The sequence below is a fragment of the Tachypleus tridentatus genome, chromosome 13 (genome assembly GCF_004210375.1).
Source record: "Tachypleus tridentatus isolate NWPU-2018 chromosome 13, ASM421037v1, whole genome shotgun sequence".
In the NCBI taxonomy this organism is placed as follows: domain Eukaryota; kingdom Metazoa; phylum Arthropoda; class Merostomata; order Xiphosura; family Limulidae; genus Tachypleus; species Tachypleus tridentatus.
Window position 1 is genome coordinate 153,569,945 of NC_134837.1, and position 17,816 is coordinate 153,587,760.

At 34.3% G+C, this 17,816-nt stretch overlaps 1 protein-coding gene across 3 annotated transcripts in view; it reads left to right on the forward strand.

The window, feature by feature from the left end:
* The window catches only part of LOC143236719 (DCN1-like protein 1), a 41,767-nt gene that overhangs the window by 5,732 nt on the left and 18,219 nt on the right, over window positions 1-17,816 (forward strand). For all 3 annotated transcript variants that reach the window (XR_013019726.1, XM_076475156.1, XM_076475157.1), the window contains exons 3-5: window positions 10,635-10,803; window positions 14,476-14,606; window positions 17,516-17,598. Coding sequence is in view for 2 of the 3 variants with exons in the window: in XM_076475156.1 (XP_076331271.1) it covers window positions 10,635-10,803; window positions 14,476-14,606; window positions 17,516-17,598 (383 nt within the window). In the remaining variant the exon portion in view is untranslated. The remainder of the gene's footprint in view (window positions 1-10,634; window positions 10,804-14,475; window positions 14,607-17,515; window positions 17,599-17,816) is intronic.

Sequence of the window (17,816 nt, forward strand, 5' to 3'; positions counted from 1 at the left end):
TTTGTTTATTCCTGATTTCCCTCAGTGTTTTGTATATTTGCTGTAAACTACATGTAATGAATATATTTTGAGCTTCCCATAACATCCTGTTATGTAACTTGCATAAATACAGTTAATTTGTAACTTATGATTCAATCTTACCTTGAAAATTATTCTACAGAACCTATCATTCCCTACGTTGCCTCATTGGTGTGGATTCCTGTATGTGATGAAGGGACCTCCCAGGAAATTGTCTTGAATTCCTGTAGATGGGTGGCCTTGGGTCAGTTAGCTGGTTCACTTGGCCTAGGGTCAACCAAGAACCAGTGTTGAATGTTCTCAACAGGTGTTGTGGACATTGTATCTGATGCTGGTGTTTGGATATAATGCTCATGAAACTGGTGTCTGCACTGTCCTTGTTTGGCATTATAGTGCACCCCCTCATAGTACTCCATGGTGGGTAGGTTCAGTGGGCACCAAAATATTCCTATTTTTTTATTATGGATCCTCGAAATAAAAACTTAAATAAAATAGTGAAAAACAGTCCAAAGGTAAATGACCACATTTTCTTATCCTACATTCTCTTTCAGACAAACTTTTAGGACAGATGTCTCCCTTTTTTTATTCAGAAGTGACTAGAGGGACTTGCTGGCTTTCCAAAGTCAGTAAAGAAGCTCCACTCTGGTGACATTGGTTGAAACATCCACATCTTAACACAGTGAACTCCTCTTGCATTCAAAGGCGACTGGGGATATACCTACTGAGGTTACACCCCATGCTACTCTGAATTCATCATAAGGAGTTATTGTTGAGAGGGATTTGAAGAACATCCCAGAATTGGAGAGTCTCACTGGTTTCTACACCCAAAGAGTTTCTGCAGTGAGGTGTATCTCCACTCATAAAGATGGGTCTGTGATGCCAACTAGTGTTCTTATTCTGACATTTACATCACTACATCCACCTACCACCATCAAGGCAGATTATCTTAATTACAGGGTACAGCCATACATTCCAAACTCTCTCAGATGTTTCCAGTGTCAGAGGTTTAGTCACTCGAAGACATCATGTTGTGGTTCCTTAATGTGTGTTTGTTGTGGTGGCAAGGGCCATGATGCCTGAGTGTGAAACGGATCCTTACTGCATCAATTGCAATGGCTCTTGATCTTCTTATTTTTGTTCTTGCTCTAAATGGTTTGAAGAAAAAGAGGTGCAGCATTTGAAAATGATTCAAAACATTGCTTTCCCCTGAAGCTCAAAAGTTGCTGTTCACCATATCATCTTGAACATGTACTGGTGTACTTTGTTTCACTGCTACAATTTGAGTGCAGACAGTTCTCTCTGTACTTCCAAAAGAATCATTCTCAAACCAAGTGAAAAGTCTTTTGACCTCCATGGTTAAAAAAGTTGATTAATCAACTTCAACACCTATCTCTGTCCCTAACATACATTCCAGCAAATCCCAAGATCCAATTCCTCTGATCTTGGTATGGGCATTTCCTCAGGTACATCATCATCTTCCACCCCAAGATGCAAAACAATCGTTTGTTTACGTCCTCAGTCACTGGAATCCTCATCCAACAGCAAATACCTGCCCAACTGACCTCGGGCAGGAGTCTATGAAGGTTGATAGACCCCCCTCGAATAAAAACATCATCATAAACATGAGGCCTCTCCACCCAAGTTGCCCACACATAAATAAAAATGGCCACCTTGATGCAATGGAACTGTCAAGGTTTACATTCTAATCAAAACACTGATTGCTTCCTACCTTTCTGTATATCTTTCCTTACAGGAAACATTTCTGAATTGGCTGATACAGTTACCTTTCAGCACTTTTCTTTGCATAGAAATGACAGGCTGTGTGATGGATGAGTGCATGGAGGAGTGGTATTGTTGGTTAATCAGCATGTGCCCACCCTGTCTTTGCCACTTGACACACCCTTGGAGGCCATAGCCTTGGGTCATACCATCACTGTTTGTTTTCTTCAGGTGACAGGCAGAGAGAACAAATAGTGATGGTTTGACCATGATGCTTTCATTGAACAATTGCTGTCTCCCTTTTTAATCCTGGGGGACTTTAATGGACATCATCTCTTCTGGGGAAGTGTGGTATTGATGGGAAGGGGTAGCTCTGTTGAGCGTATGCTCTCTGATCACAACCATTCTTTTTTCAATAGTGGTTCTTCTACTTATTTTCATGCACCTAGTCAGTCCTTTACTGCTACTGATCTCTCAATTTGCTCTCCTTCACTTCTCCCACTTTTCATGGAGGGTAGGCAAAAATTAACAAGGCAGTGATCATTTTCCAATAATTTTGAGAGAGACTGACTGACTGGTTGATGCTACCCAACCCGTGTGCCCCCCATGTAAGTTGGATCAAGCAAACTGGCCCTCTTTCACTGCTCTTGCAGAACGTGATTCTACCATCGTCTGTAAGCCATCAGTAGACAACTGTGTGGCAGCACTAACTGACTGCATTATACAGAGAGCTGCTGTAGGCAATGTAGAAACTGTCCTCATATAAGACAACTTTATTTTTCAAGGAAATTAGTTAGCTCATGAAATGGGTTGCCTTCTGATGTTGTGGAGACAGTAAATTTGAGTGAGTTTAAAGGAAAGTTTGATAGACATACAAATTTCTTTATTTAATAGTTTTACTTTGGTTTAGAGGATGGGACCAACAACTCCCTTGTTTTTTTAATAAATTTATATCTTTCTTAACTACCTGTACTGTGTAGTGAAACACAGCAAAATTACCCTATTTTTCTTATTACTGTTATACAATTGAAAGCCATAGAAGAACACTTTGTGTCAAGAATGTTTAAGAATGCATAAGCAGAGACATTTTAGTTGACACCATGAGTTTGGATTTTGTGTCATGTGTTTATCAGTTTCAGAAAATTTGAAAGAATCTGCATAAATGAAGTGCTAAAACAATAACTTACCATAAATAACAATATAAAGGCTGTATTATTTGATATTCAACCATACTGTATTCATTAAGTGAAATAATGCATTTTTTGTTTTCAAATCTTACATTTATTCAAAATTGATTAATTAAAAAACAATATTCACCAGAGAAAAATATGTTTGAGAATGTAAAATTATCATGGAAAATACCTTGTATTTGGTATTGTTGATTACAAATCAAATGATCTGTGTATGTATGTTTACAGTACTGTGTAAAAGTGTTATGACAAGGAAAAAATTAAATTTTAGACTACTTCCAAAGAATGTTGGAGGGTAATTTATTGGAGAAACATCAAATTATTTTGATCTTCATATTAGTAGAACAGAAACTTGGGGGAAGTGCCTGAGTTCAGCAAACAATTAATATTTAGTGTCCTTTTGCTTTAATAACTGCACAAGGTCTTTCAGGCATTGTTGCAACATATTTCATCATAGTTTCTTTTTGAAATTTACCCCAAATGTCTGATACACTTTCATAACTTTTCTTTGGTAGCAACTTTTGATTTATTTGTCAAGTTTTGATCTATCAAATCCCAGATCTGCTCATTTGGGTTGAGATTGGGGTTCTGTGTAGACTTTTGCATCATTTGAATGACTCCAGTAGCTTCTTTCATAGCTAAATAATTTATGCATATATTGTATAAGTGTTTTGGGTTATTATCTTCCAGGTAGTAGAAACCATCCTTTACCAATAATGTACAAATCAGTGGGTATACCATAATGGGCCAGTATGTGATGGTACTTGTGCTGATATATTACTCCATCTATTTTGCAAATATCTCCTGTTTTCTCAGCAGAAAAACACCCTCTAAACCATTACACTCATTCCCCCATGTTTCATGGTAGATGCTGTGCTATGAGGTAAATATCATTTACCTTTCTTCCATCAGATGTACAACCTATGTTTTGAACCAGATACTTTAAACTTGGATTTATTTGTTCATAAAACACTTTTTCCAATCATCAGTAGTCTAGTTTTTTAGCAAATTTCAGCCTCTTCACAATATCTAGAGATTGAAGTAAAGGTTTTTTAACTGCTACAAGACTAAATATTTCATTCTTCTTGATACTGTAGATCAGGAAATTTTTCTGTCTTTTGATATATGGTCATTTATCTGTTGCTTGAGATTAATAGCAGACTTTTTTCTGTCCTGAAAGCTGTATAAAGAAAGATATTTAACTTCAGTATCATTGAGTTTAAATGTTCTTCCTCTTCCTTTCCTATTTTAAAATTTACCTGTCATGGTCTAACAATCTCGGGTGTACTTGTCAATGTTTGAGAAACATTTCAAGTCTGTAGCAATTTGTCAGAGAGTTCAGAAACTGAATCATGTAAAGTTTTTATGTGAACTCTGCTCTACTGATAATCCTCTGTACTTTTTTGGGCTGTGGCTTGACAAAAAAATTTATATATAGTATTAACCACTGTTTTTATCAAGGTTTATTTGTTGAATGCTATGAAATTGATTTCTTTTACCACATACTGGTACACTAAGCTAGCTCCTTGATAGCTCTTTTCTGCATAGTTAAGACACAACATTGGGGTATCATGACATTTATTTCAGATCTTAAATTTGATTAGTATGCTTATTCAAGCAAAATTCTTGTGACATACTCTTGGTACAAGTATATGTGAATTCTAAATAATGATAAGCATTCTTATCCTGGCTCATCCAGTTTTTAATGGTAAAGCATTATCATAGTATTGAAATTTACCTTCCATAATGGCATGGATAGATTAGCCTCACAAAGTGTAAAGAATGACAAAATATTCTCTTGTCCTAACACTTTTGCACAGCACTGTGAGTGTGTGTATATATATGTATAAATATTAAAATTAAGTTAATAAAAATTAGGCCTTGCTGCTCATTTCTTCAAGTCAAGCCTTTTTACCAGAATGAAGTCAAATTATATTATCTACTATTTGGGGAATATGTCTTTAGCTTTTAATGTTGTAGCTATCTTCTGCATTTATATATCATATAGTGTTAGCCAGTAATGAAATGTTTCTGTTCATTGTTAATTAAATTATTTTTATGAGGTAATTGTTTATTGTTAGAAATTGAATTACATCTACTAACTGATTTAATTTAATTGATAAGATATTAAAGACTGCTTTTGTATATACTTTTGCAGATTTATTAGTGAGCTCTAAAAATATTTTTCTTCCTGGCAAGTAAACTATGTGTCACCAAGTTATAACTTTATTAATGACACTCGTGTTGAGTTGCAACTCTGTCTATTAATCATCCAGCTCCCCTCTCGGAGTGGATTTATGTACATGGTGAGGGGGCCTCCCAGGGAAGGTTCTGTTCTTTCAGTTTACTTCCTTTGGCATCTAAACATCCACCCATGTATTTGCTGTGTGTGGCAGCTCGTGAAGGGGAGAAGAGGATCTTGGTGGTTGAGGCGTCTAACCCTAACACACCACTTTGGCCTTGAATTCATGTAGATGGGCATCCTTGGGATGGCCCCTGTTGAGTCAGTTGGCTGATTCACTTGGGCTAGGATCAACCAAGTACCAGTCTTGAATATTCTCAACAGGTGTTGTGGACATTGTATCTGATGCTGGTGTTTGGATATAATGCTCATGAAACCCTGGTGTCACTGCACTGTTCTTGTTTAGCATTATAGTGCACCCCTCATAGTACTCCATGGTGGGTAGGGTTAGTGGGCACCAAAATATTCCTATTTTTATTATGGATCCTCGAAATAAAAACTTAAATAAAATAGTGAAAAACAGTCCAAAGGTAAATGACCACATTTTGAAGATTCTAAGCAGCAGCCTTCAACATCTGTAATACCTGTTGTATCTCATTTTCTTATCCTACATTCTCTTTCAGACAAACCTTTAGGACAGATGTCTCCCTTTTTTTTATTCAGAAGTGACTAGAGGGACTTGCTGGCTTTCCAAAGTCAGTAAAGAAGCTCCACTCTGGTGACATTGGTGGAAACATCCACATCTCAACACAGTGAACTCCTCTTGCATTCAAAGGCGACTGGGGATATACCTACTGAGGTTACACCCCATGCTACTCTGAATTCATCATAAGGAGTTATTGTTGAGAGGGATTTGAAGAACATCCCAGAATTGGAGAGTCTCACTGGTTTCTACACCCAAAGAGTTTCTGCAGTGAGGTGTATCTCCACTCATAAAGATGGGTCTGTGATGCCAACTAGTGTTCTTATTCTGACATTTACATCACTACATCCACCTACCACCATCAAGGCAGATTATCTTAATTACAGGGTACAGCCATACATTCCAAACTCTCTCAGATGTTTCCAGTGTCAGAGGTTCGGTCACTCGAAGACATCATGTTGTGGTTCCTTAATGTGTGCTTGTTGTGGTGGCAAGGGCCATGATGCCTGAGTGTGAAACGGATCCTTACTGCATCATTTGCAATGGCTCTCACATATTCTACTTTTGTTCTTGCCCTAAATGGTTGGAAGAAAAAGAGATGCAGCATTTAAAAATGATTCATAATATTACTTATGCTGAGACTCGAAAGTTGCTGTTCTCCACTTCATCTTGGATGTATGCTGCTGCATTTCATCCCACTACTTCAGTGGGTGTGCAGATGGATCTCTCAGTGGGCAATATAATTCTGTCCCCCTCTCTCGATCTTGCTCTCTGATGGCCAGGAAGTAGCTTATACCTGGAGCATTGTAGATACTCTAGGTGAAAGATTTTGTCAGGTCTCTAGCACTTCTGCTTTTTCCTCCACCTTCTTAGCCAACAAGACTCGGGCAGAGCGATCATCCATTTCCTTTTGAGCTGATTGTCTCTATGACTATAATCTTCCCTTTACACTGGTGGAACTCAAACTGGCACTTCATTGGTCTGACAGTACATCAGTTGGAACTGATGATGTACACTATGAAATGCTGCACCATCTATCTCCTGCTTCTCTTGCTATTCTATTGATTGTTTTTTAACATGACCTGGCAGGAGAATGTTTTTCCTAATGCCTGGTGCCATGCTATTGTTCTACCTTTCTCTAAGCCTGGGAAGGATCCCAAGATTCCTTCAAATTACCATCCAATTGCTTTGAGGAGCTGTCTCTGTAAGACCTTAGAGAGGATGGTTAATACTCATCTTGTTTGGTTCCTCGAATCAAACAACCTTCTCTTGCCCACTCAGTGTGGGTTCCGAAGACAGCCCTTCACCATGGACCACCTGATTTGACCAAAAACATCAATCAGAGAAGTCAATATTCTTTGACAGTGAGAAGGCTTATGATACAACATGGAGGTATGGCATTTTGTGAGACCTCCATATATATGGGTTGTGTGGTCATTTGCTCATTTTTATTAAACAGGATATTCTTGTTTGTGTGGGTTCAACATTTTCCTATTCTTTTCTCTCGGAACTTGGAGTCCCTCAGGGTTTTGAGTGTCACACTTTTCAGTGTAAAAATTAATGCCATCACTGAACAACTCCCTCTCACTGTTGCAAACAGGCTCTATGTCAACGACTTTTACATCTTGTCTGTCGTTGAACATGAGGTATATTGAGCAGCAGCTACAGACTGCCTTCTCTCATTTACTAAATTGGACCCCACAGCACATGACTTTAACTTCTCACTCTCTAAAACAGTTTGCATGCACTTTTGCCTCCAAGGGGATATTCAACCTGATCCTGAACTCCGTATCAGTGAAGTTGTGTTACCTGTGGTCCCTGAGACAAAGTTCTTGGGGCTTATCTTTGACCGTAAGGTGACCTTTGTACCAAACACCAAGCAGCTACGGGTCAAATGTACAAGAGCACTGAACATCATGTCCTCTCTACCACCACTTGGGGAGCTGATCGATGTTCTATGCTGAAGATGTATCGTGCTCTTATTTGATTGACTCTCGACTATGGATCACTGGTCTGTGGCGCTGCCAGAACCTCGGCCTTACAGATGCTGGATATTCATCATCAAAGATTTCGGCTCTGCACTGGGGCTTTCTGCACTTCCCCAGTCCAGAGCTTATACACAGAGTCTCAAGAATCTTCTCTGCACCTCTGTCATTTGCAACTATCTTTACTATATGCTTCGAAACTTTTTTCCTTACCAAAGCATTCCACCTATGGTTGTGTTTTTCTTCCTTGGTGGGCCATTCTTTTTCAGAACAGACGGTCTGCCATTGTTCCTTTTGGCCTTCATATCCAGTCCTAGTTGGATAACATTGTTGTATCCACTGGTCAGCCCATCCCACCATGGCCTCTTACTTTTTGAAAATGGCCATAATGTCAAATAGCTTGGAACCAGGACTGGAAAGGCCAACTTCAGGTGACTTATGGTGGTTTTGTGCCTACCTGTTAGTCTTCCTGGCAAGTTATGATAATTACAGTTATGCTACAGAACATCCTTTAAAACTTGTATTACTGTAGTTTTTCTCTTAATATTGTAGACTAGATGTAAACATTGGTTTTATGTTCTTTTTTTTTTTCAAACTTTGTTTTGTTTTACCTTAATTTCTTTTTATGAATTTTACTAAATTTACTTTTTACCAGATGTTTGGTGTAGATGGCCTCGCTGGTTTGTTCCATAAAACACCAAATCAATTGACCAATCAACCATCCAGCTTCATAGCTCTTTGCATTTCACTCTGTGTGATGTAATATAATAAAATATTTTTTATTTGATTATGACATTTTATAAACAGGCAATCTTTTTTGCAAATCTAATAAAACTGCCTAACTTCATTTGTTCATTTGTCACCTTAAATTTGGTTTATTTAAAAGTTAGTGTTGGACTATAAGTATGTTTTTATACAAATTGGAACAATAATTTTAAATTGTAATGAGCAGCAATAATAAAGAAGTTGTAGCATTAGGTTTTGGCATCGTATAATCTGGTTCTAAAAATATTTAATTTCGGAGGTGTTTATGAAAAACATTATATGATCTTTTAAAGAGTTTTTCATTTGAATAATGAAGCTCTAGAATTACCTGTAGGGTTCATATGAATGCCAATTGACTCATTAAATAAACTTTTCTAAACTTTATGCACCATACTGCTTGTGACTTCATGAATTTGTTGGTTACAGGGTCCCACATAGAAGTTACAAAAATAAAACACCATCAGTATTGCAGTTGGTCTACTTCTTACTTCTGTGGTCCCTCACAGGTATTTTACTTAGAATATGAGTGATTTCACTTAATTTTACATTGAGTGTAATTGACAAAAGGAAAAAAAATTAATATTATTCAGTGGTGAATCCCACTTGTAGAATGATGTGAAACCATGTCAATAACTCAGAGATTAATATTGCCTATGTTTTTATCATGTATAGAGTTATACCCAACTTAGAATTAATACTGTTGTGCTAATGTATATTTTAAAAGATACAAAAAAAGAGCATTTGAGAGATCTGTTATACATTACTAATTTACAGAAGTTATTCTAGTTCAGTGGTGGGAATTTTTCCCTAAAAGAGAGGCTGAAGGCCACCTGTTTTAACCATTTCTATAAAGTTCAAAATCAAGAAATAAAAATATTTGCTACTGTTAATTTTGATTTTATTTACTCTTGAAACAGAAAACTTTTTGGGTCCTTGCACAAGTGCAGTTTGTTGAAGGATACTTAACTTGATTGTTGATTCAAATATCACCAGTTAGGGACTGAACTATCTGAAATGTTGGGTTGATATTTGGCCTCATTTCTCCATGATGTTAATAACTCTGAGAAACTTCATGAATTTCTGTTTAAATGTGTATTTAACATTGAGAAATTTTATCAGACACACACAAACTTGATGAACTTTGTAAATTTTGTGTTTAGATATTAATTTTTATTGGGAAGTTTTATCATGGATTATTTGTTTTACTGTATATTTGTTCATACAGATTGACATATGTTCCCTGAAGTTACACAATCAATCATGTTACATTGTACACCATTTTCAGTTGTGTGCTGTGTTAAGGATTATGCAGTAAAGTGTTTAAATATATGTGAATTTCAAATTTAAATGGAATCAGTGTTTTTTACTATTTTCAAAAGGATGACATTTTAATGCCACTTAATATTAAGAGACAGGGCTTAATATAAGGCTTAACTTAGAATGAACAAAATTTTCCATAAATATTACATTTTGTTTCAAATTTTCCCCATTCACTTGTCATTAGCCCTTTTTTGGAATCTAATTGTTTGGTCCCTGTAAGTTTTGGATTTGTATTAACCAGAAGTTACACATGTTTTTAAAATTTAATTCCAAAGGTGGTTAATTAGAGATGGGTAATTAGTGAAATTTAATAATCCATTAATTTTCACATTAATCAATTATTTATATACAACTGATTAATTATTCTCACATGAGACTTGGATAGTTGGAATGATCTAAAATGGTAATAATTGTGAATAATTTTGACTAGCTGATTATTTTCATGAGTTATGACACTAATCAGTTAAACTGAACAACCTTGAATTATTAAAACTAACAGTGAGAAATCTTAATGGGAGTATTTAGGCAAGTCAAATAATATGAAACGGTAATGAATGAAACACTGATTTTCATTACATGATTATTTTAATGACATTTATTGAATTATTTGTAATTTCAATTAATCCATTGTGTCCTCTCATGCTAATCAAAGTAATTGATTCTTACAGGTAATCATGTTAACCATCCTGGTCTATTTTTAATCATAAAAGAAAACTTGAAAGTTAGAAAGTAATAAAGTTTATCATTTTCAGACCCTCAGGAGCCTGACAAAATTACAGTTGATGGCATCATGAGGCTTCTAGATGATCTCTGTCTTAATCCTGAAAGTAAATTGGTTTTAATCATGGCATGGAAGTTTAAAGCAGCTACTCAATGTGAATTTACAAAAGAAGAATTTGTGAGTGGCATGACAGAACTGGGGTAAGTAGGAAGGTGACTGCTGACTGATAGCACATTAGCATATCTGTATGTCATTGCTGTGGTGTTTGTGTGTGTATATATATGTAAAAGTTGATTTTGTGACTGAACATTTATAATTCTTTAACTTTTGACTACTGTAACCTTGTGTATATAACAATCGGATTGTTGAATATAAAATGGCAGATTTTCATGTGCATATTTGAAACGTGGTTTCTAATGGCTAAAAAGGAGAAGCATTATCATAAATTTCTCATAATATAGTATATTGTCTGGTTTAATTCAAGGTCACCTTATTTTTCTTATTCCAGAAAATAAATCATTTATATTGATTTTTTTCACCATGGATAGAATTGATATTTGTGTAATTTTCTTGTACAAGTTTATGCTTGGTCACAATATGACAACAGCAACTCATAATATCAGTTATGCATTTGGGGATAGCACAGCTAATGAATGCATAGCACAACATTGGTTTAAGAGTTTTCACTCTGGTGTCAAGCCTTGAAAATGAGCCCCAAAGACACCCTCAGATAGCCATTAATGAGGAAGAACTGAAGGCCTTATTTGAATCAGATACCTGTCAAATCATAAGAGAAACTGAAACCAAACTCTATCCATACCAACCATTTTTACACATGTAAAGGAGCTTATTTTGAATAAGTAAATTAAACAACAAAAAGATTATTATCTTTTACTTATTATAAATTACTTATCTCGCATTTTCCTTTAAAAATCCAACATTTTATATGCAACAGCTTGATAGCATGTTCTTGGGGAAGAAAGAGAGTTTCAAATATTCAACTCCATATGAAATTTAAATGTTGTTTTTGTAGTTACATTGACATTCAACCTTTAGCAAAGTGTTTAACATTATGTTAATAACTTCCTTGGTGTTCATATATTCCTTAGATCTTTTTTACACAGTTATGTAACTTATTCTTAACACAAGCTGAAGCACTTGTCCTAATTTGGGGCATAATGATTAAATGTAGAACTTGAACTAATAAATTGAGTCAAGAATTTGTATTTATATATGTATAGTCTGTTTTACACAATTTACTTTACAACTACTTTAATTTCACATTACAGAAATGGTTCTGTAGTTAGTTTTACTAATCCCTTTCCACAACCTCAGTGTTTGTTGATATTTCAAGTACTTCTTTATAGATCACCTAAAAATATCATTATTCTTTCTGAGCTGAAACAGAGATTTTTTGGTGATCCTGCTCTCGAATACTAGACATGGAGAGCAGGGGGATTTTCAAATGTAGTCCTGCCATTTTAAGGGTCTGATCTTGTATTTTAATTGCCATTTCTCTTAGCAAAAATGTGAATGTTTGATATTTTTAATGAACAAAAACTAAAAAACAAAACTCAAGAAAAAGAAATGAAAAATAAAAATTGGTCCAAGACTGAGGAGTCATTAGGTAAACAAACATATTTTTGCTCTAGACATAGCCCACTATAGGAAGGATCAGGTAATAACTACCTTATGTCATGCTTATTAGTTCTTTGTATCATCCTACCAAGTTTGAGATTAGACCAAAGACATGAAATTTGTGGACAAACAGAACTTTATCACTAAAGTCTTCCAAATGTTATTCTTGCTTAGCTCCAAGGAAACAATGCATTTGTTGGGTTTTTTTTTAAATAATTTTCTTTATAGTTTTATATTTGTTAAGATCCAATCATCCCATGAAAATATAATGACTTGTGTATTATTTTTCATGTGATTATCCTTCTCTGCTAGTGTTTTTATTAGCACGTCCTTTCGTTGCTTCCCCTTTATGATATTGCAGCATGTGATCTTAATTACTAATGAAACTAAACTTTGAAAATTTCTGGAACCCATGTATGAATATGATTGAGTAGAGGAAGTTATAAATTTTGCATTATTGTAGAGTAAGTAAAGTTGTTTAAACAGTAGATTGTAGTTTTTAGAGGTATTGTTTAACCATAACTCTTGTAGGAAATTTATGAAAAGTTAAACTAAGGAACAAGCCACAGATCTGGAAATTTTAATAGCTTCTTTAGACATTCTAGAATTGGCAAAAGTATTAAAATAAATATTTGAAAATGAATACCAATTAAGCTCAAAATGACTAGATACATAAAAATTGAAATTATAAAATGTAAAGAAATATTTTCTTTTTAAAACATTAGCTCAAAAGTTTGTTTAAATTTTCATGCAATTTTGTTTTAAATATACTCTTCAAAAAAAGAAACGCAAAATGCAAAATATGAGACAAATTGTTAACAAGTTTATTCCGGGTAGTTCTGTTTGACATTTGTGAAACTTTGCACATTCACTGCTGAACATCCAAAGTCTGCAAAGGTGTAGTCCATACTCACTAGGTGAAGTTTAACGTCACTCAATGTCAATAATGAGTATGCCCCCTGTGAGCATCAATAACTGCTTGGCATCTCCTGCCCATGGAAGTGATGAGATGATGAATCACATCCTGTGGAATGGCTGTCCACTCAGCCTGCAAAGCTGCTGCAAGCTCAGGTAGAGTCTGCGGTTGAGGTTGTCGCTGTCACAGACGTCGGTCCAACTCGTCCCAAAGATGTTCGATGGGGTTTAAATCTGGTGATCTGGAGGGCCAGGGAAGAACGTTTATGTTGTGGTGTCTCAAGAAGACAGTGGTGAGTCGGGCTGGGTGAGGACGGGCATTGTCATGTTGAAAAACGTTGACATTCACCATGATGGGTTGCACATGGGGCCTAAGAATCTTGTAGACGGTTGCGTATTGTCTGATTGGAAATCCTACACAGCCCTGGTATGGTTGAGGCAGTAGACGTTGCAGTGGTGGTCCTATCCCAAAGGTGACGTAACCGGATGTTGAGATCTTGTGCGGGTGTGGTCACACGAGGTCTGCCAGATCGGACGGTCATGAGTTGGTCCATGTTGTTGGTGACAATTCCATAGCCTTGTGATGGTGCTTGGGTGGACATTCACAGCTCTGGCAACATCTGATCGAGATTCGCCTGCTTCCAAGCGACCAATGGCGTTGTTGCGTTGTGCTTCAGTCAGTCTTGGCGTAACTGAATTGCGTGTCGGTGGCTTAACACTGAGTTATGGAAACCGAGAACCTGTCACTTTTATAGGGATTTTGCACATGTTGCACTTGCAGAACATGCAGATCTCTCAAACAAATTTATTGGACACGCATGTGTTTTGGCAAAAAATCTGATGTTTTCCTCCGTTTTCAAAGTGCACAACTTTTATTGTCATTTTGGTCTGACAATCAGTGCCTTAACATGTGTAACATCACATACTTTGAGCTTGTAACGTTATTACATATATTTCTCTTTAAAATAACAAAAATATCCATTTTGCATTTCTTGCTTTGAAGAGTATATTTCCACCATGAAATGGAAAAAATTGAAGGGATGCCAAAGACTTTAGGTAATGTTTGTAGATCTTTTTTGATTGCATTGTTTTTGTGTTTTGGTATGATTTGATGTTGAGTCCAGTAGCTTATAGAATACCATTAGGATTTAAAATATTGCAGAGAAACTTTTAAATATGGTATTTGTAGATGTATTGTTTCTCTGTAGTTCAGGTGATTGATTATAGTGACCATTGTCTGATTAAAGAAGAATATTCATCTCAGTATTTGTAAATGTGCCTTTTGATAGCATCTGTTTTTTTTTATATTCTGTGGCTAGGTGTGATTCTATAGAGAAACTGAAGAGTAGACTTCCAACTTTAGAAACAGAGCTGAAAGATCATCTTAAATTTAAAGACTTCTATAATTTCACTTTTAGTTATGCTAAAAATCCAGGTCAAAAAGGTTTGGGTAAGTGCTCTTGTTTGATATAATAGTTTTTTGTTTGTAATGGACTTTTGCAAAATTGTAAAAAAATCTAATTTTGTTCAAGTCTCAAATTCAAATGCAAAGTTTAACAGACAAAAGTTGCTGGTTATAATATACCTAATGGAAAAAAATATTACAATGAACAGCAAAAATGTAACATACTCATTGAGATGTCTGACATAGAACTCTTTGAAAATATGTTAAAAATTATGTTAATTAAACAAATATATCAATAAATAATAAAATAAAGGTACAAGCTAAAAACAGTTAAATAGTAGGACCACTTTTGCTGCATTAAATATTCTCTTTAAAGAACAAAACTAACTTTACAATTTTAAACATTAATATAAAGAATTTCAGTATATAAAAGTTTCTTATGACTGAACTATTGTGATTGTTTAGTGGTAAATGTATAATGACACCTTTTTAATACTAATTTTCAAGCTCTTAAAAGTAGGAGTAATATGTGAAAAAAAGTGTTTGGATATATTTCATTACTGCTGTGACCTTTGGCATATTATCAATAGTTTTTTGAGAGGGAGTTGATATTTAAAATGATGCGTGTTTATGTGAACTTTAAAACAAAAAGATTAAAATATTTATATAATATTCCTCTAAAGAATTAATGTTTCTTCTTAATGAACGCTGACAATAATAACCATGTTTTAAACATTAAATAAAAAAATGCTTGGTAATCTAGAGTTGATTTTGAAATTATTACAGGCTATTCAAACTTTTATATACAACAAATTGTTCCATTATTAGCATAAAATACAACACTGCTATTATTCTTAATTTAAAAGTTCTTTCATATTAATCCTGATATATATATATATATACCACATATGCTAGTGGTATAATTAATACATCATGGAAACAAAAATGTCATCTTTACGCTACTAGAGTATGATGTTTACAAACTGCTCACAAACAATCTCTCAGTGAGTCTCTGTAATTTTAAATTATAGTTAAGTTGCCACTTCACAAAATATAAAATTTCAGTGGAAGCACTGCCATCACAGAAATCTTTGTTTCACACTCATAGCAGAAGACTATAACATCATTCTTGTGAGTAATCAAAGTAACCAGAAAATAAGCATAATGATAGAAAACAAAACTGTATTTTGTGATGGTTAACTTTCAACCTAATGAGAATGTCATATCTATGTAAAACAAGTATTCTGTGTAACACTATTCATACCATAAAAAAATGGAACTTGGTATAAATACATTCAAATTGTGTAACAAACGTGATGACTTTACAAATAACTTTGGTGGGTGTATTTTACAAAATTTGGTAATATAAATGTTAGCTAAACCTTTTAACTTAAGGTTCTTGAGTGTTACAATTATCAATATATAAAGTTGATCAAAGATTTTTGAGTAGTTTATTTTTTTACCATTAAGTTGAAAGGGAATGAATACATTTTTTTTACTTTTTTAGTACCTCTGACATTCTTTATTTGCAAAATAATTAAAGAATAATGTCCTTGAACCTCACATTCCAGAATGATGTCACCTCACTGTTACATTTGTTAGGCTAAGTATTATGGTTTATGACAATATTTTTCATCAGTATCAGTTTAAACCTGATAAATATAGTTTATTTTCATCAAATAATAAGTTCTTTTCTTTATGTTTATTGTGAGTACAATAAGTACAACAATAATATTCAACAGAAAAGGGATTCAAGTCATCTGGACAGTTTAATGTTGCTCGCCATACTTACTAAATGTATATAAACTTACGTTTTGTTAGAGTTCTCGTAGCCTTCAAACAGATATAGTTTAGCATGAGAACATTTTTATGAATGTCACAAGAAACTCAGAAAATCTTGAATTATTTTAAACATGCATCAGAATAATTTGTTCACCTATCTAAGAACTCCAAGTAGCCAATGTGTAGACAAAGCACTGACAATTGCAAAAGTCATTTTTAGATGTTGGCTTTAGCTAGTGTCAATGCTATCCCTCATTCAAAGCCTTTAGTTGTAAAACCATTGACAGGGAAGGAAATTATTGTGAAAAACAAGGCATGAATTTTTATATTTTAAAGGAATAATAATATTTTAGAAAGTAAACATAATTAAGTAGAAATATTATTTGAAGAAATCTGTAAGCATGTTTACAGAGAATCCTGGAGCTGTGCAAAAATGAATGTTGGAATATTCTTAGAATTTTTTATGTGTATCTAAATAAATGATATAACAAAATATCATTTACAGGATTTCCTGGAGTTTTTCAGAAATGTTTTTATACATTATTCTAAACAAATGTTATATAATGATAAAGTATCACTTATAAAGTATTTCTGAGCTAAACATTGTTGAAATGGAATTAGAATTATATTTTTACTTAAATTTTAAAAATTAATATGCCAGTATGCATCTAAACCAGAAAGGTGCACAGTAGTGTTTATAGAGTATGTCATAACAGGAACAAAATACTCCAACACTGTCTTAGCATTTCTGGTACAATTTGCCCTACCTTCAACCAAACTAATGTTAATATCCTTCCCTACTTTAGTTACTCAAGAAACTCTGAAAATAACTAGTTTACAGAGTAGAAGTTGATAAATGATGACCTTATTAATACTATTATTCTAAGCATGCAACATTGGTGCCATTTGCAGTGATTGACTGCATGTTGAAGTGAAATTTTATGATCTGTAAAACAACATTTACCAAATATTAATTTACAAGTGTAGGTTGAATGACTGATTATTTGCTTTCAGTTTAGCTGCCTAACTTGCATAAAAATAAACTGTGGGGGTAGATATTTTAAAACAGTGATTGTTCATACTTATAATATTGCAAGTTTATCTTTTAATTGTTTTGAGCAGTGTATTCTTTATGATTCTGTAGTAAATTTATTGTGTTTTTTTTGTTGTAGATTTAGACATGGCTCTAGCCTACTGGAATATTGTGCTCTCTGGAAGGTTTAAGTTCCTTGATCTCTGGTGTCACTTTTTACAAGTAAGTGTACATTTATGTAACCAACCAACCAATATGTGTGTGTGTGTATGTGTGTGTAAATAAATCAGTTATTCTGATACTGATGATATTAAATAGATTGTGTCATTAGATGATTAAACCAGTACTAGAAACAATAATGAACTTAATACAAAACAAAAACAACATTATAATGAGACTACAAAATCCAAAATTATTCTTCAATTACCAGTCCTCGTTGT